This window comes from Vombatus ursinus, unplaced genomic scaffold (assembly GCF_900497805.2).
Source record: "Vombatus ursinus unplaced genomic scaffold, bare-nosed wombat genome assembly UNPS02009205.1, whole genome shotgun sequence".
In the NCBI taxonomy this organism is placed as follows: domain Eukaryota; kingdom Metazoa; phylum Chordata; class Mammalia; order Diprotodontia; family Vombatidae; genus Vombatus; species Vombatus ursinus.
In genome coordinates this window covers 41,327,618-41,347,389 of record NW_020948983.1, presented here as the reverse complement: position 1 = coordinate 41,347,389, position 19,772 = coordinate 41,327,618, and the positions used below count along the sequence as shown (strand labels likewise).

Genomic DNA, 19,772 nt, shown 5'->3' with positions numbered 1-19,772 from the left:
ATGTTGAATTTAACATATAATTAAAATTGTATGCAACTACTAGATAAGTAATTTTTCTCTGGGGTTATACTGCTGCTTTTTTTTTTAAAGGAATAAGACTATTTAAACAAGATTTTTGGGGAAAAAAGCCAACAAGCACAGCGCATGTATGAATTTTTTTTATTAACAAAAGGAACCCATAGGGTTCATACATGAATACAAAATACAATCTTTTTTTTTTTTTACTGTGGGTTAATATTTTGTAACAGCTTTTCTTTTCAAATTGAAAAACTTTCACAGCTCACTTAGGAAAAAAAAACAAAACCTTGCTTATTGTGCAAAACAGAAATCATTAAGGTTTTTGCCTTATAAAAGTTTTATGTGCCAAGACACATATTTTCCACTTTATTATTTTTTTTAAAGCAAACAATTCTAAGGCCACAGTTCATTTGCAAAACAAAATAAGAGCCACAAAGAGGTGAAAACCAAGCACATCCCAGCAGCATATTTACTCTTCAATGAATATTCTTGGTACCACAGTGATATTGAGGTAAATGTCCAAAGTCAAATGACAACCTTTATGATTTTCTAAATTAGACAAATACTTTCATTAAGGCGAGTATTTTATATAGCCTTATACTGTAAGTTAGTCAGCTGTATCAAATGCAAATTAATTAGGCAAATGCATTCATTTTCCCACTTTTTTTCTTGTGCTTCAAAGTCACTGTCTACTGACGATATGTGCATTACACTTTATTCTTTCAGGGTGCCAAAACAGTAAGTTTAATAAGTGCTTAATTTTGTCAAGTGACTCCAAGAAACCAGTTTAACTATACTTGTGAATTTGATTTGGAATATTTCCCAATTAAACAATCATTGTTTTGGTATTATAGAAAAACCTGATCTTTTTTTTTTTTTTTAAGGCAATTGGGATTAAGTGATTTGCCCAGGGTCACACAGCTAGTAAGTGTCAAGTGTCTGGTCTGAGGTCAGATCTGAACTTAGGTCCTCCTGACTTCAGGGCCAGCGCTCTATCCACTGCACCACCTAGCTGCCCCTAAAACCTGATCTTTTTTACAAGCATGCAAATCACCAATTTTCAAAACAAGGACTATTTGAAGATGCTATTTCCTAAAATAATACAATGGAACAAAGCTGTGTAATTTAGATAGGTAAGAATTCAAGTAGCACAATTTTATATCATGACTTTAAACAATGGCTTAAAAGTAAAGAAGTGCTTACAAAACTCAAATGATTGAGAGGTATGTTCTGAAGAGTATAAAGAAAACATATATACAATGTGAGTAGAAAAAATCCCTGCTGTTTTAATGATTATGGTTTTAAAACAGAAAATCATTTAATTTTTTTTCTGTTTTAACTGTAGTTAATGATCATGGGAAGCACCAAGGTCTTGAGACAAAACCCTTATGACATAGAAAACAAATACTCTGTCACTTAAAACTGAAATCTATCACCTCATTTTATGCCATAAAAATAAACACTAGGAGTCCTACATCTTTCTGAAATTTAGTATTAGATCATCAGTTTGCCATACAAAGTCTAATTAAATAACAAAGATTCTTAACTTTGATAATAGGTGTATGGGGGCAACTGCATGTACTTTTAGCAGCAATACAATTATGATGATCTGAATGTCCTGAGGTTAAGTGACATAGTAAAATATTGCACCAAAACAAACAAACAAAAAAAAACACAAAAAAAAGTTTAAATAGGATTATTCAAGAATGGGAACAGTAAAATATGTAGTCACTGCCACTCTGATGTAGACAAGAGTTTAAACTAAACTTTTTTTCAGAGGATTTCTTCCTCTTATGAATGTATGGCATTTACTATTACTTTCTCGCTTATATCTAATATAGCTATATGTATATGTTTACTTATGTTCTTACATATTATGTATATGTATACATAATTAACTTTCACTTTACTCTAGTCTTAATAGTTCTAATAGTCCATTTCAAAAATCACATTACAAATAACTATAGAATCTGACACTGCAAATAATAGAAGCTCAATTACAACTTTTGGTCTCAGGTCTATAACTTCTAAGCAGGTAACTACAACTCTTAAAGAGGTAGGCTTAAGAAAAACTTTTGAATATATTTTGTCTATCAATCAAACTTACAAGAAACTGCTAAATTTCCTTGCTGTGCCTTCAGTTACAGAAATAGAAAAAAAGAAAAGTCCTAAATCTACCATGTCAGTTCGAGAAAACCATTAAGAAAATTAAAACTCCAGGATAACAAAGTATGCTGAAGTCATCCAAAATTTGACTTTTATCCCCTTTGAATTCTGAGTCACTTTTTTTTTTCTGGGAGCAATTTTTAGTTTCATAATACTGTACAAATTACTGTTTATGAATTGCATCTTTAAATGACATAGGCCAAATTAAATTGAACTATTCCATTCGGTCCGATTAACATGATGATGTTTTTAAAAAGTTGTTTTTTTTTTTAATAATCTTGTTTAGCATATAAAACATGAAAGCCTTGAATTGGTGGAAAGGGTTCTTTTAAATTTTGTATCAGATCATTTTCCTCTTGTACATCTTTTCCTTGATTATGGTCTACAAGACAGCAGCTGATTAATTTATAGAAACCCAAAATTTTTAGGTATTTTGATTTCACTTTGACACAGTCCCTTCAAATGTTTATCTTGTGTTTCCATTATGTATGTGGTACTTTCTTTGTGGGCCACTCAAGTGTTCTTTTCCTTCACTTACTCCATCTTCATCTGCACATCCAGTTCCATTCAGTGATACTTACATATTCAATCCCATTATTTAAAGGACCATCATGCAAACTTGTCCACATCAAAAGCCCACACTTCTTCCATCTTCTACATTCTTTAGCTTTTATGTTCAAAACTGATACTGAAAGCTAAGTTCCCCTACTTCTATAGCCCCTTCCCAACAAAGGCAGCAGAAGAGAGGTCATGATCTAATTTGATCATGACTCCAGCAGTTTCTGAAACAGTCATAGCATAAACGAAACAGTTTGAGTGTCTTCTGTATCAGCAGGATGTGGATCAACCTGAAGGAGAGAGATTTAGTAAGATTTTTAACATCTGATACTAGAATAATTTTGTAGTTTAATGTATATATGACTGGTTAACTGAGGTGCTTTAAATCTGGTACGAGAGTAAGACCAAAGTCCTGAGTTCAATATCCCCATGTGGGGCACTTAATTTTGTTGTTCAATGGCTACACTGACCTTAATTAACCTTGGACAGTCATCCTGTAAATGCATATTATTGCCCATAAGGGAAACAGTACAAGACAGTGTAAATGTAATCAGGGCAAACATTATCACTATCAGAAGACCTTTAAAATGACCTCTTGAGGAGAGGTCTGCATTATTAATATTTATGAAGGATAACATATTTATTATTTGAGAGTATTGGAACTAATTGAAACATGTATACTTTACCTCTGAATATAGAGGTGGAGGCTGAAATCGGAATTCTTGTATATAAGCAAACAGAGGACAGTATATTTCTTCCTGACAATCAGTTGGCTGAGGGTAAGGAGGAATGTGCCTAGAATACTCTTCTTCTGATACCACATCAGCATAATTTGGTGGTGCTGCAATAGAAAAGTACTCAAATCTAAAAATTCAATATAACTAATTACATATATAATAGCTATACTTCTATACAAGCAGTCTATAAATAGTTGCTACTGCCTATTTCATTCAACATTTAGTATCTACTATTAAATTTTCTTGCTGTACCTTTAGTTACAAAAATATAAAACAAAAAAATTACTAAATCTACCATGTCAGTTTGGGAAAAAACCATTAAGAAAATTAAAACTCTAGGACAACAAAGTATGCTGAAGTCATCCAAAATTTGACTTATATCCCCTTTGAATTCTGAGTCACTCTTTTTCTGGGAGCAATTTTCAGTTTCATAATACTGTACAAATTACTTCTTATGAACTGAACCTTCAAATGACATTGGGTAGAGTAAGATTTTGTGTAATGCATTATTCTTCTCTAGTCAATAAGATCTTAGTGCTAGTGGCAAATAGAGAAACTTAACAGACTATTTTTTAATCAAATCAGATTACCTTGAACATTTTTAAAAATAAATGATGCCTTCACCAAAACTTCCCCCAATATCCCTCCCTCTACCCTGTCCTCTTAGAGAATGATGCCATATAATAAATATTGGTTTTAAAGAAAAAAAAATCAGCAAAATTTATCAATACATCAGAAAACTGCCTGAATATGTTCAATGTATATCTATGGACCTCTATAAAAGGGTGGGGGTGGAGGTGTCTTCTCATCTCTTCTATACTGACATTATAGTGACTTTCTTCTTGGCCTCCCTAAAATATGAGCCTAATGGCAAAATCGATGGGTTACAATATTGACATCAATTGCTTTCCAAATAGGTTGTACTGACTCACAATTCCATCAACAATGCACTAATATGCCTATCTCTTCACATCACTTCCAACATTGACTTTTCCCTTTTGTCACTTTGAAGGGTGTGAAGTGACACCTCAAGATTGTTTTGATTTGAATTTCTCTTAATGATAGTGATTGAGTGTTCTTTCATAGGTTGTTTATAGTTTACAATTCTTTTGAGAACTGTTTGATCAGGACCTTTGACCATAAATTTATCTTTTGGGGAACAAGTTTTGGATTATTTCTAATTTTTCTTAAACTGGGCCCTCAGATTTCACTGTTACAGGGAACTGCCAGTGAAGAAATTCCCCTTCCAATGTAGATTGTACCTTTTCCGTTCCTAATAACTTCATAATGCTTAAGAAAACATTCTTATTAAGTGATTTGCCCACGGTCACATGGCCAGAGACAGAACTATTCCTTTTCTCAGACACATAATTTCAGACTTGCAATAGTACCACTCTCCAGGGCAGCTAGGTAGCACTGTGAATAGAGCACCAGCCCTGAAGTCAGGAGGATCTGAGTTCAAATCTGACTTCAGACCAAACACTGGACACTTACTAGCTGTGTGACCCTGGACAAGTCACTTAACCCCAACTGCCTAAAGAACAACAACAACAAAAAAAAAATAGTACCACTCTCAAGCATGGTGAAATTATGTATTCTATTGTTCAAAAATGAAGAGAACATGTATATTTATGAATTTTATATTATTAGTAGACTTGGCTAGGAGTTCTGTGTTCTACTCAGATTTGACCTTTGTTAGCTGTATAAAAATAAAGTGTTTGAATAACTCCAGAATGTGTTGTCATGATTTGCTACTAACTAGCTGTAGGACCTTGAGTAAGTCAACTAGTTACCTTTTTGAGTTTCAGTTTCCTTATAGAAGAAAATAAAGAAAGTAATCCTTGTATTCTTCCTCAAAAGTGGTTATGTCAATCCACTGAGATAATAAAAGTACTTAGTAAATATTTAAATAGAAATGTAAGCTATTATTATTATTATTATAAAAATTATAGATCTCAATTGGAAGAGATGTCTGTACTCATATAAGAATTTGGTCTACTGAAGGCCTCCAGTGGCAGGAAACCGATTCTGTCCTAAGGTAACCTACTCTACTTTTGGGCAGCTCTATTTGTCAAAATGCATTTTTTTTGTCAATACCTATTTGCTTAAAGGTTTGCCTTCTGGTGCTAAACAAAACAAGAATTCCTTTTGACAACCCTTTACTTACCTGAAGACAGATATCATGTCACTTCCTGATCCTACCAAGCCATTCTTAAGTTAAAAATACCCTGTTCTCTTTGCCTGATGCTCACAGGGCATGGTTTACAGTGCTCTAATTTTCCTGGTTACCCTTTCTGGATGTTTGTCAATGCCATTCCTTAACTGAATACAATACTCCAGATGTGATCTGATTAGGGAGAGTAAAGTGGAACTAACCATCCTCTTTCTGATTCTTTTAAGGTAGCCAATGCTTTCCTTAATTTTAGATTCATTGTGAGCTTATAGTCTTTATGGTACTAAAAAACTACTTTCTAACTATGCCTTCCCTAATCCTACACTTATGCCATTGAATTTCTGAGTCCAAATACAGAACTTAAAATTTTTCAATCCAATCTAACAAACATTTCTTAGGTATGTGCAAGGTACTGTGTGTATAGCAAGACAAAATGAAAACCTCCCCTGGCCTCAAAGTACTTACATTTTCCTGAGGGAACACAACATATTAATAGATAATTTGAGGATGAAAGAGAACATTTATAACCACAGGAATCAAGAACAGTTTAACAGCTTCCCATAGACAGTACATAAGCTATAACATCCAACTAGGAGCCTAGGCTATTGGGATGATTCAGGCAAGGTGATAAGGGCCTAAACTCTTGTGGCAGCCATGTGAATGGAGAAAAGGGGTTAGGTAGACATAGACTCAACGTACAGGATAATTCCCAAGTTGGGAACTTTGGTGACTAAGGAACTTGGTGGAGGGAAGGGCTGTGAGGAAGATAATTGTTACGCTTAGGAAATGCTGCATTTGAAATGCCTTTCAGACATCCAATTGGAGATGTTAAACAGAGAATTACTGATGAAAGATGGAGATCAGGAGGGCAGTCTCCGACTAGATACATAGTTAGATCTGGGAGTCATCTTCACAGAGATGATAACTGAAACCATGGAGGGTGAGATCATCAAGACAGGGAGTAGAAAAGAAGAGGGCCTGGGATAGAATTTTGAAGGACATCCACAATCTGAGAATGATGATACAACAAAGAGGACTGAAAAGGGATCAGATAGATAAATGACCAGAGGACAGCATCACAAAAACCAGACAGGAAAGAGCGAAGAGTTGGGGCTGGCCAGTCAACAATATCAAATATTGCAGAGGTCGAGAAGATGAGTGCTAGGCCAAAAAAATAGAAATTGTTTGGGACTTGGGGTTTCCTCTTTATCTCACTGGATTCAACACATCATTCTAATTTGGTGAGGCCTTTTGTGACTCTGATTTTATCATCTAACATATTAGCTATTTCTAAATTTATATCATTTGCAGCTTTGACAAATGTGTGATGCTTACAATGAAGCAACGGATTCTTTGAAGTCACTGATAAAAATGTTGGTAAGAATAGGGCTAAGGACATTCCTGGGTTACTCTATTAAAAGTACTCCCACTCTATGAATAAGTTAGTAAGAATTAATGATCCATTAATGACTTCTCTTTAAGTATGATCACTCAACCAGTCAAATCCACCTATCATTTATAAACCAACTCTCTCCAAAAGTTCACAGACTCACAGATTTAGAGCTGAAAGAGGGCCCTCATTAAGAGGTTATGAATATAGAATTAGAGCTGAAAGAGGGACTTCCTTAGAGGTATAATCAAGTTCACAACACCCCCTTCTCTCCACTTTTTTAAAAAAACACATGAGGATATGGAATCTGAATATATATCGAAGCACACTATTTGCTCTTTTTTTTGTTTCTTCTTTCTCATGGTTCTTTCTCATGGTTCTTCCCTAATTCTTTACAACATGATTAATGTGAAAATGTTTAATATGAATATATATGTAAAGCCTGTATCAGACTGCATACCATCTTGGGTAGGGAGAGAGGAGAGGAAGGGGGAGAAAATTTGGAACGCAAAATCTAATGGAAGTGAATGTTGAAAACTAAAAATCAATAAATTAAAAATAAATACAAGAGGAAACTTAGACAAAGAGAGTTTAAGTGACTTGCTCAGGGTAGTCATACAGATTGTAAGGGTCTGAAGTGAGATTTAAACCCAAGTCTTCCAGATTCTAAATCCAGACCTATCATATCATACTGCAATCTTGTTCATTTGATACTGTGGAAGATTTGGAAAGGTTCTGCTGATATTCAAATATACTATAGCTATTAAGGCATTTCAGTTGATTTGGAATATTAAGATCTAGATTTGAAACCCAGTTCTACTGCTTAACTCCTGTGTGACCATTTTGCTTAAGTAAGTTGAGGGGTTAGAACTGGATGAACTCTAAGGTCCTCTGGTCTATGAACATTTGAATCCTAATATAATAACCCTGTCAAGAAAGGAAATGAGGATAGCCTGATATGACCTGTTAGGACACCTCTAAGGTCCCTGCCATCTCTGAAACTTTAGTTCTAATACTTTTTTTTAATACAGAATTAATAAAATAATTACCTTCAGGATGCTCTGGAAGTGTCAATGTCAACCAGCTCATGTCCACACCAAACTGACTAGCAACACTGGAGTTTCTACTCCCAAAACCATTGTATGGAATTGTGCCAATTACCAATGGCAGCTCTAGCATCAATTTCTTAGCACCAGGAATGTGAATATATACCTATATACCAGAATCCAAGATAAAAAAATGCACAAAGAGGTCAGAAACCATGACCAATATCAAAATAGGTTTATCATTCACAAAACAATTTTTTAAAAAGATTACAAAATGTGATGTCAAAGTTATAAAACCCCAAATTTTCAAGATGTGCTATATAACAAATTAGTGTGGTAGACATAACATTACAAAGTCTTAAGGTCTGTTTTAATTTTGATATGGGTTTTATGGTAACAGAAAATTATCAGTTGAAATGCATTAGTTTTCCACGTGCCTATTTAGTACCTCATCCTTCAACTTTGCCTACAATTCAATATCTGTGAAAACCTAATAGTAAAATTCACATTTGTACACTCTGTAATTTATTATAAATTAAGCTTTCTTTTTACACAGATATTAATTTCTGAACAAATTTACATTAATATTGCCTTATTTATTACTCTACTCTATGTATTTTAATTCTCATTAAAGTTATACTCACCGCTAAGGAATAATCTACTCTGATAATACAGCAATCAAGGATGGATGGTATAACAGGTGGAATTTTCAAAGTCTTGCCATTCCATGTATCTGTGCTTCCAGAAGCAATATGGTTTCCTCGAACATTGGCAACCATTTGGCGAAATGTTTTGGTCTTCCCACTGGCCAAGTAAGTCTGTGTTTGAAAAATGGCAGCTTTGGGAACAATCAGACGAGATGAACAGTTTTCAATTTCTGCATAGATTGGTATGGCTTCACCTAGTGAAAGAAAATAATAAAATGCAAATATTGATATAACTATGGTTTCATAGAAATAGCCCAACATAATACTGTGACAAGTACCTGACTATCAGTTTATTATCAACGATGAATTTGAACCAAACACTAGCATCAAACGTTCAATAATATTTAACATCACGTTTAGAAATTAAGAAGATAAGACAGTAAACTAAAACTGTAAATCTGAGACAGCTGGAAGCTCACTGTTCTGATTTTATAGCTTATTGTGTAGTTATAATATAATCTAATTACTAATGTCTTTACTTGCATACAAATACAGGATTCAATTCTATTATTAATATATTATGAAACCTCACCAATGTATTCAATAGTGTCTGAGAAATAAAAATGTTGTCAAAACAGAGTCTTTGTCCTAAGGTATTTCAAATAAAAATATAAGAAGTAGAAGGATCTTTAAGCTTAATAGTAGAGAAAAAAAAAATGAAGTAGTATGGGATATAAAGAAAAGGGACACCATCAAATTATTATATAAAGTACGATATTCAAGCTACGTACCAAAAACATATGAACAACATGAATAATTGTATTTAAATTTAAATTTGAATTTAATCCAGGTAGTGAAATATTTCATTACATGTTTTTTTTTCTGGCAATAATTGACATTACAACATTTCTGAATAAGCAAGTCTGACTCTTTGTTGTGCATTTACAAACTAAAGGTGTCAATAAAGTTTCTGCTACAGACATTAAAAGATACAAAATTACTATTTAAATATTTATGCCAGCACTTACTAGACCTTATTTCTTAAGTTCCTTAATAATGGAAATTATTGTTCTAAATTGTTATTCCACTTTTAAAAAATATTTTAAGTTAATTAAAAATACTCATTGGCTTTCTACCTAGACATTTAAAAGATGAAAAAAAAAATCTTCTTACCATTGCAATATCCCTTTCTCTCAATTTTGGCACTCAATGAAACTGGGCCAGAAGTGAAAAACCAACAGCCAACCATTTTCTCATGACTTCTCAATACAGGTGTCTTTAAAAATGCAAGAATTTAAAAATACAAGAATTTTCATTAAAAATACTACAACACAGTTTTCCTAAAGAATGTAAAACACTTACTAAAAACTCTTACTTTTATGTTTACTGTAATATGGACTAACAAGCATCAAATAGGACTTAGGATCTAGTTAATATTTTATCACGGGCATAGTGTTGATCCTGGATTCTTAAAAATTATGCTCGCTGAGCATAAATCCTGGTAATTTCTACCAACATAGAAAGACCAGTAACTTCAAGTATATTTGTGGTCTAAGGATATCATAAGGAGAATGGCCACAGCAATCCAGGAAGACCATCTACAAGTTGTGAAGAGGCCGCAATCTGCTTTGGTGAAAGGAGTACCGAAATCAATTAAATTATGTTTCTTATGAAGTATTTTAAAAGATAGCTAAAAAAACTAGTTAAATCACCAAAAATTCTCCTTTTGTCTTGTTCCTTTCATACCTTATGTTATAACTGCTCATGATAGTATGAAGTAGTGCAAATACACTCTACTAGATCTTGTTTCCTCTCTTGAAAAATAAGATGAGATTCTAGCCTGTTTCCTCAACTGTACTATTAAGATTTAAATTGATAATAATGGCAATCATTCTATGGAAGCATTTATCCTGTGAACATAATCTGCAGTGACTATACCATATTTTAAAAGTCTATTTAGATAATCAGCATATCAACTTATAGACAATTAATTTTAAAAAGTCATACTTAAAAAATAACCTCAGAATTTCTCAGTATATGAGGGAGACTGATATTAAGACAAAACTATATGCAATCACAATCTCAGCTTAAACATTTAGGCGGTATCAATTTTTAAGTGAGGACTATCAAAGGAGGGTTATTTTTCTTAATAACAACAAAAAAAAAGCCCAGATAGTTTAGCTATCCATTCTCAATTTGAATTAAAAAAAAATTGTCTCTCAATTATACAGTAACAAATAGCACGATGAGTTTTGAGGGTCTAAGCACACCACTGTATTTTCTGTAATATCAAGAAGCTATGGCAATGGGTAATGCCATCAATTTACAAAGCTCCTACACTACTACAGTTAAGCTTTTTTGTTAAATGAAAATATGGTTTCTTTTAAAGTGTTGGTAGCCAATTTGATGAAGTGAGACACTTAAAGACTATTTGTCATCTGTTTTTTTACTGTATATCAAATGGCTTGAAAAATATCAGTTCTTAATCTTTTTTTTTGGTTTGGGATATCCCCCCCACCTGCCTTTAGCAGTCTAGTAAAATCTGGATCCCTTCTCAGAATGTTTTTAAATACATAAAAGAAACCAAGCATAAAGAAATATAGTTATAAAGCACAGTACCTGGAATATCATAAGATCTAAATATATTATTTCCCTTCCATCTCCCCCTCACCCAATTAAAAAAAGTTCGTGTACCCATGTTAAAAATTCTTTCTTGAAACTATTTAATTCAAATTACCATCATTAAAGTTAATAAAATATACTTCTCACATATAAGAAACCTGTACAAATATATTAACATACTGATGTTGGGGTATATGGCTTTAAATAACTGGATTATCCTATTGCTAGCCTTCTGATTATTTTATGATCTATGCAGACTGCAGTATGATAAAGGCAATCAATATCTTTAGTGAAGCATCTTATCACAGTAATGATTGGCTTTGCTAATTCTCTAGTTCATTGTACATAACTGACAGTCTTATAACTATCTAAAAATTACTAAAACAAGTTGTATATATTTACTTTTAGTGATTACATAATCAAATCTTAACTTCTTTTCCTTGTCTTTAAAACAGAACCCCTAATATTAGTAGTAAAATAATCCCCAGATACTAAAAATATATTATAGTTACATTATGATAGGAAGTTTAAATTATCCAGCATTTTCTATGAAGTAAAAATCATTCATTCATATTTAAATGTAGAACCATTAGGTCCTACTAGCTATCATGAAAGTGCAAGGTATAATTTTATATTATTTTGATAATATGGGTTTAGATAAAAGAATCTAGCTCATTAGCTCCCATCTTGCCTATTCTGTTGTTACTTATAGTCTGATCTTCCTTATCATTCTACAGTATTTCTAGTGCTTATTAGAAGTTCAATGCTTTAATGTGGCCAAATCTGTCATAAGGAAATGATAACTGAAAGGCTCTCTGCAGCAGCTGCGTGCACTTACTTAATGTTAGAAAATGACATGCAAAATGGAAGGATACACAGCATAATGGCCAGAGCTTAAATAACAGGCTAAGCATGATTAATACTCTACTATAATTACTGTTTCTCAACCTACTATTATTGAGGAGCTTAGGACACTACAGCCCTATGAATATAGTTGCTCTGGTAAAAGTAACTACTTTACACTTGTGCATTATTATTATTAAGCTTTATTAATGCATTTCAAGCTTGCATAACTTTTTGGCAAAAGAAATTCTGAACAGCAAGGATATAATCAATAGTATTAACACACTCACACAAATTGTAATTTGCCCAACCTAAGATCATCTATTTATGATGAATGCTTATGGGTTACAAAATTATACTCTTTTAAGTAGTCAGAAAGTGACAGGTCATACCGTCACCAAATTGGCTAAATCTTAGTTTAAAATATTTTGTGTAGTTATAATTAAAAAAAATCTTACTAATAAAGCTGGTGTGTTGACATCAATATGACTAATAACCTGGAGTTCTCTTTTTATACTTTGGTCGGGTACCACAGGCCGTTCCAAGATTGCTCTCACAGAGTATTGAATACTGCCATACTTTCCAGTGAATGATGTTACCAAAGGCCTGAAATAAACACCATACGTTAATTTATAAGTTTGATAAGAATTAAAAAGTAGTTGGAGAGTAACATAATTCTAAAAAACTGATGGGTTAAAGAACCAATTATAGAAATAGAAAATTTTACCTAAGAAAGGGACAATGGTGAGACAATATATCAGAACTCATGGAATACAGATAAAATAGTTCTGAGGAGAAATTTTACACCTCTAAACACTTTCATAAACAAAAGACGAAAGTAATAAATGAATTGCTGATGTAATTAATTTACAAGTTTGTTTTACATGGGGCAGAGGGTAGAAGTTCTGGGAGTAGGAGAGAAGATGCAGGACTGTCTAGACATGTTAATTCATCTGTGTTGGGAAAACCAGAGTATAGAAAACTCTCTCCACTCATGTATACTGTTTACACACAATAGTCTTAATAAGACTGGCCGATCAAACGAAAGGTTCTGAATGGTCACACAGCCAGTATGTGTCAGAAGAACTCCTCAAACCTGGGTTTTCCTGACTCCAAGGCCAATCCTCTGTGTACTATATTATGGCACTTTTCTTATCTTACATTAAATATAAAATAGACCTTTAATCATGCTGTTTTGTCAGTATATTTTTACTTCTGGTAAATAGTGAGCAAAAATGTTTATCTGACGAACAAATATGTACATCTAAGAAACAGAAGATTCTTGATGTCAACAGTCTAGTTATTTTGTAGGGAAAGAAAAAAATAGATAATGATTCACTTACTCAGATGGGAGCTGAAAGCTGAATGGAAATTCATGTTTTCCAGGTTGTAATAAAATGATGCTTTCACCTATAAAAGACAGATTAGGTATCTTAAATAAGTCTATTATAAAATCAAATTTTTATGACACAAACTAGTTTTTATTTCATTTTAATATTTCTTTTGCTACTATAGATATCCATAAAAAGTTTATTAACCTGAGAAGGTAAATTTTTTTTCCTTTTTGTGGGACGCAAAATACATAGAAAAAAAAGACAAAGGGACACAAAGAGCAGTTGTTACTACCTGTTAAATTTAATATATGAATATACTTCAAAAAGTACAAACTGTACATATAAAATTTAATTTCTAATATAGCTTCTTTTAAAACTAAACATTTGTTAAAATTGTACTTTGTATTTGAAAATTGAAAGTAGGCGTGAAATACTTTTCATCACTGAATTTTTTTCTCAAATACACAAAAATGTACACATAAGACAATTTTGATTTTAAGCCGTTAGGTTAATGAAAATAAATTACTGCTTCTTTCATTCTGTGAATTCTTTGGAAAAGTCAGAGTAAAGAAATGATGGGTGTTACATGGTAATCTTTCTCAAAAATAGGTTTATAGAAAGCAAATGATTTTAGAACTAGAAGGAACTCTAGAGATCACCTAGTCCCAATTCCCTTGTTTGATAAATGAGGAAACTGAGACCCAGAAGTGTGTTACTCAGTCTCACCGGTCCATGGCAGAACTCAGCTGAACTTGACTTTCAGGTGTACAACCCCTTCAGGATATCATGTTGCCTTCCAATTGGTATTCAGGCTATTTTACATAGCATCTATGGATACTTTAACTTAGTTACTAAGAGGTTAAGAGCTGGTAGTAATAAGGCTGTATTCATGTTGTAGGTAATGAAACTTAACCAAAATTTAGATATTCCCTTCTGGTTAGTTACCTTTTCTTTGGTCCATTAACAGGAGAGTGAAGCTTTTTCACTCCAGGCAACTGTCTCATAAATTTATTTTATTCTCCAAAAGGAAGACCAGACCAGATAATACGAAAGGCTTATGTAACTGTGCCAGGTCTTATGTTATGTGCTGGGGCTATAAAGATAAAAGCAAAACAGTACCTTCCTTCTAAGCACTTATGTTATAATTGGGAAGAAAATATGAACACAAAAATAAAGATACAAACTAAGTTTGGGAGTGGAGGCATTACAAGTTATTGGGGACCCCAAAAGTCCTTCTGAAAAAGGTAGTGCACAGGTGTAATCTCAGGAAACCAGATCCCAGGATAAGAAGTGAAGGAGTATATTCTAGGCATGGGGGAAAGAAAGTCTGTGAAAAAGGCATGGAGATGGAAAATGGAATGTAGTGTAAGGATTAAGAAGACCAAATGGCTGAATTATAGAGGACATGGAAGAGAATATGTCATATAATAAGGCTGACAAGATAGGATGGGGTCAGGTTGGAAATAGGTTTAAATGCCAAAGGAGTCTCTATTTTATCTCAGAAGAAATAAGGAGCCACTGGAGCTTACTGACAGCTATGTGGAGGATGGAACTTGAGGGACGATGGGAAGAGACTTGAAAAAGGGGACCCTCCCAACAAAAAGTCAATCAATTAATCCAGGTGGAGAGATCATGAGGGCCTGAACTAGAGTAGTAATAGAGTAGAGAAAAGGGGTCATGAGAAATGTTGTGGAGGCAGGATCAACATGACTTGTTAACTGATTGGATATGCAGGTTAAGAGAGAGGAAGGATGACACTAATGCTGTAAACATGGGTAACTGGAAGGACATATGGTAACAGAAATAGGGAGGTTCAGAAGAGGGGTTAGGTTTTGGGGAAAAAGTTCTATTCATATTGAGTTTGAGGTATCTACAGGAAATCCATTTTGAAATTCCAAGAAGCAGTCAGTGATAATAGAAATAAAACACAGAAAGTGACTAGGGTTGTATATAAAGATGTGGGAGTCAATTTTAAAAGATAATTAAACCCATGAGAACCAATGAAGACACCAAACAAAACACAGAGGGGAAAAAAACAGGCGCACAGCAGAAATGCCAGTTTATATGAACAATTGAATTGGTTATCCATTAATTCAATTAAACAAGTATTTGTTAAATACCAAGCACTGTGTTCAACACTAGGTACTCAACAAAAACAGAAAGTCCCTGTTCTCAGGGAGCTTAAATTCTCCTGGAAGGAAATAATACATATATACACAAAGTAAATACAAAGCAATTTCTTTGAGGGGCAAGGGACAGCCCTAACAATTGTGGGGATCAGGGAAAGCCTCTTGAAGAAGTGGCACTTGAGTACAGCGCCAAAGTTAGCTAGATTCCACGAGGCAAAATGAGGCGGGGGAGGGGTAGAACCATAAATGACTCTATGTGAAAGCAGAGAGGCAAGAGATGGAATGTCATGAATCAGGTACAGGAAAGAGGACAGTTTGGCAAATATGCAGTGTGCAAAAAGAAATATCAAATCAGTCCAGATAGATAGGGTGGAGTTAATCATGAATAATTTCCAATGCCAAAGAGAGAGGAACTTAAATTTTCACCTGGAGACAAGTAGGAAACCAATGAGGCTTCCTGAGCAGGTGAGTGACAAGGATAAAACTGTGCTTTAGGGAGAGCAATTTTACAATTGTTTGGAAAGGAGAGAGAATGAAGGCAAGGAGACCTTTTAAAAAGCTATGCAATAGTCCAGGTGAAAGGTGATGAGGCCCTAAACTACGTGAGTAGAGAAGGAGACAGATATGAGACGTCACTGAAGCAGAGTCTATAGGGTGTGGCACTGGGGGGAAGGAAGGGAGGGGGTGAGAGAGAAGAGTTCATGAGGAAGTAGGAAGAGTTAAGGAAGACTGAATTTTCAAAGAGGAATGGTGGTACTCTCCACAGAAGTAACAGGAAGTTAAAATGGATTGTTTTGTTTTCTGCAGGAAGGGAATGGTATAGTGGCAAGTGTCTGGGTGGAGAAATTAAGTTAGTGATAAATGTGCTGAGCTTTAGGTATGTCCAAGTGGGGATGCTTAATAGGCAGTTGGTAATGTGAGGCAAGCTCTGGAAGAAAGATGAGAGAGATTTGGGAGTCATCTGCAATAGAGAAGATGACTGAACCCTTTGGAGTTGAGACTGAGAGAGAAAGTATATGGACAAAAGAGGGCTCAGGATAAAATTCTGGGATATTTCTATACTTAGAAGGCAGGAAATAAATGATAATTCTACAAGGAAGAATAAGAAGGGGTCAAACAAGCTGGAGAACTAAGAGCGGTGTCATGGCCCCATGGCCCTTCTTAATCTTCCTTACAGGATTATCCAATAATCTATACCCTAAAAAATATGGATCTCATTCATGCTGAAAAGTTCCCTCCAACCATGCAGACTTCCACCTATCCATGTCTTCTGATTCCATATGACTTTTGTCCATGGATTTCTATAAAGACATCACAATATGTTTCCAACATGCTGAAAGCCTTCTTCCCTTCTCTTGGTATTGTAAAGAGATCAATGGAAAGCAGGCTATCTGTCCATCAGTTTTCTATTACTGTCAGTACATGATTGGCTTTTGTTGTTGTTTATTTACTGAGTAGAATCCAAAATCTGAATAATTCATAAGTCAAGCAAACAATGATAACAGACCAGGACTCTTGGAATGAGTTGCTTATATACTCATACTTGTTGATAAATATGTTAGAGATTACTACCTTAAGAGTATAGACATTCAAGACATGTGATAAACACACAATACTCTGAATATTATGCAATTAAAAAGCATCTTTCAGTGTAAAAAGTTATTTTTTCACATGTAGATAAGTGAATTCACTGAGGTGATAAAGTCTCACAGTACCAAAATAGAAATCCTGAATCACAACCTATTGAGCTATACTGCATAAAATATCTATTTGATTTTAATGACACCTTCTTTACATTGAAAACTGAAACTGTCATGTCCATTTTGAAACAAGACTCAACTACTTAAAAAACACAACTCGGAAAAACAAAAAATAAAATGGTTGCAATAATTTTAATGAAACTACTTTCTATTCAAATGTTTACAGTTTAACATCTTCAACAACTAATCAATTTGTGAAATGTGCTCACTGCTTATCTAATTAAAGCCTTCTGCCTTGATCAAAGACATTTACAGAGATGTTTGCTAAGCAGCACACAAATGTTTGCCAAGCCTGACTCCCTAGTATGAAATATGACTGAATGAAATTATATTTGCATTTCCCTGAGGTCAAATAAAGCTAAAGCTCTGTCTTCAACAACATGAGGTTAGTGGTTTGCTTTTATTTAACTTTGCATTTCCTCCAATGTTTCACCCATAGAGGCTTAATACATGTTTGTTGAATTGAATCAAATAACAGGACTGTCAGAGCTTTCTTACCCTAGAAATTAAGTGGCTAAAAGTTCTGATCTTATTATTTTGGCCCGTAGTTTGCTGTATAAATAACTTTAAAGTACTTTATCAAAAGGCAGAAATAGGACCAATAAGAAGCAAGTTTCCTTTCAATAAGGAAAAATGCTCCAACAATTATAATAGTCCAAAAATGGAATCAACTCCCTTAGGAAGCTGAGTTCTCCACCTTGTGATATCTTGAAGAAGCTGTGCAATCATTTGTAGAAGATGATATAGATGAAACTCATATTTGAGTAGAGCTTTAATTAGATGGTCTCTGAGTTATCTTTCCAGCTCTAAGATCATTATGGTACCCACATGAGATCATGAATCCAAAGTAACTTTGTAGCATTAATAATCATTGCTCACATGGACATAGTTTTAAAGTTTAGTTAAATTTTTGATAAACCAATGTCCATGTTTTATGTGTGCACTGAGTATAAAAAGTATATTTTAAAACACATCCAATAATATTCAATGTGAAGATAATTTCAAGGCAATAAACAGCATCATGACTTGAGTCCACTGATTCAAGTCTTGAGGGTCTTAAGGGCCAGAAAGCATACTGCATTAAAGGAGTGCTTTGAAATCAATGGTCCTGAATTTAAAGCCTGACCATCTGAAACTATCTGTTACAATAGGAAAAAAAACACTTTATTGCTCCTGGTCTCAGTTTCTTCTTATGTAAAAGCCGGGGCTTGCTAAATGACCTCAGTTACCAATGAGCTCTAACTCTATGGTTCTCACTCTTTTTAGTGAAGTTATTTGTCCAAGGTTCCATAGAAAAAATCAGGGTTCGAGTCAAAGCTTCCATACCTTTTCATCTCCATCACAAATAGCTTTACTAATATTTTCTGATCTCTACTAGCTCCACGATCTAAATTTCAACTTATTTGTCACTCATTTTTGTATGTGTCCTCCTAATCTTACTTAAACTTTGTCTACAACCTTCCTTCTGAACCCCAATATTCCAAGTGCTTATTCTATCCCAGTGACTCCTACCTAACTCCCCTTTCACAACAGTCTCCCTTCAAGTACACACTCATTACCACCCCTCCCAAAACTCTCCCCACACCTTTCTCATTCCAAGCCTTTTCCTTTCCTCTTCTCCACTTTACTAGGAAGTAACCCTCACATCCCCCCCCCCATTCTACCCAGTACTATTAGCATTGTTTTCTGGAGTCAGAAGAAAGTTTGAAAGCCTTTAAAATACTTGAAGACTGCTACTCAAATCTTCTTTTCTACTGGCTAATCAGTTTTTTGGTCCTTTTATCTTGTAGGTCACCACCCATCAATGAATATATATATATTATATATATAGTGAAGCTAAATCCCCCTTTCTGGTCCCCTACCCCTCTACCCTTCCCGTTCTCAATTCCTCCAACACTCCCGGCCTCATCTAAGATTCTTTCAATAGGCTCCAGTAAAACTAATAGTTGATACCCTCGAGTTCTATTCTCCAGGGCATCCCTAGCCACACTCCACACCCCATTTTCCAGGCCAGCTCTCCATCACTCAATCCTCCCCTCCCCCGCCCCCAATTCTACCTCCTTCCCCTAACCAACCCCACCCCTCAGGCCAGAGGTGCTTCAAGCCCCTTCACTACCCCCCGCGCCCTCAATTCCACCTCCTTCCCTAGTCACGCCCCCCCACCACACTTTGAAGACGTGCTTCGAGCCCCTTCACTCCCTACCCCCCCCCGCCCCCAGTTCAGCCGCCCTTTTGCCATCCCTCCCCCCCTCAGAGCTCAGCCTCCCTCTAGTCACCCCCCCAGCCAGATGTACTTTAGCCCCCTTCACCGCCGCCCCCGCCAGCTTGGACTTACCCCCTCCCCCCCAC

General features: G+C 34.6%; 1 protein-coding gene across 1 annotated transcript in view; it reads right to left on the bottom strand.

Annotated features, from left to right (window-relative positions):
- Window positions 1-2,411: 2,411 nt before the first annotated feature.
- ARRDC4 (arrestin domain containing 4) overlaps window positions 2,412-19,772 on the bottom strand; it is an 18,537-nt gene continuing 1,176 nt past the window's right edge. The window contains exons 2-8 of the mRNA XM_027852176.1: window positions 13,544-13,610; window positions 12,659-12,806; window positions 9,909-10,011; window positions 8,733-8,989; window positions 8,092-8,254; window positions 3,429-3,583; window positions 2,412-3,032 (exon numbers count right to left, since the gene is read on the bottom strand). Coding sequence (XP_027707977.1) covers window positions 2,976-3,032; window positions 3,429-3,583; window positions 8,092-8,254; window positions 8,733-8,989; window positions 9,909-10,011; window positions 12,659-12,806; window positions 13,544-13,610 — 950 coding nt within the window. The 3' untranslated portion in view covers window positions 2,412-2,975. The remainder of the gene's footprint in view (window positions 3,033-3,428; window positions 3,584-8,091; window positions 8,255-8,732; window positions 8,990-9,908; window positions 10,012-12,658; window positions 12,807-13,543; window positions 13,611-19,772) is intronic.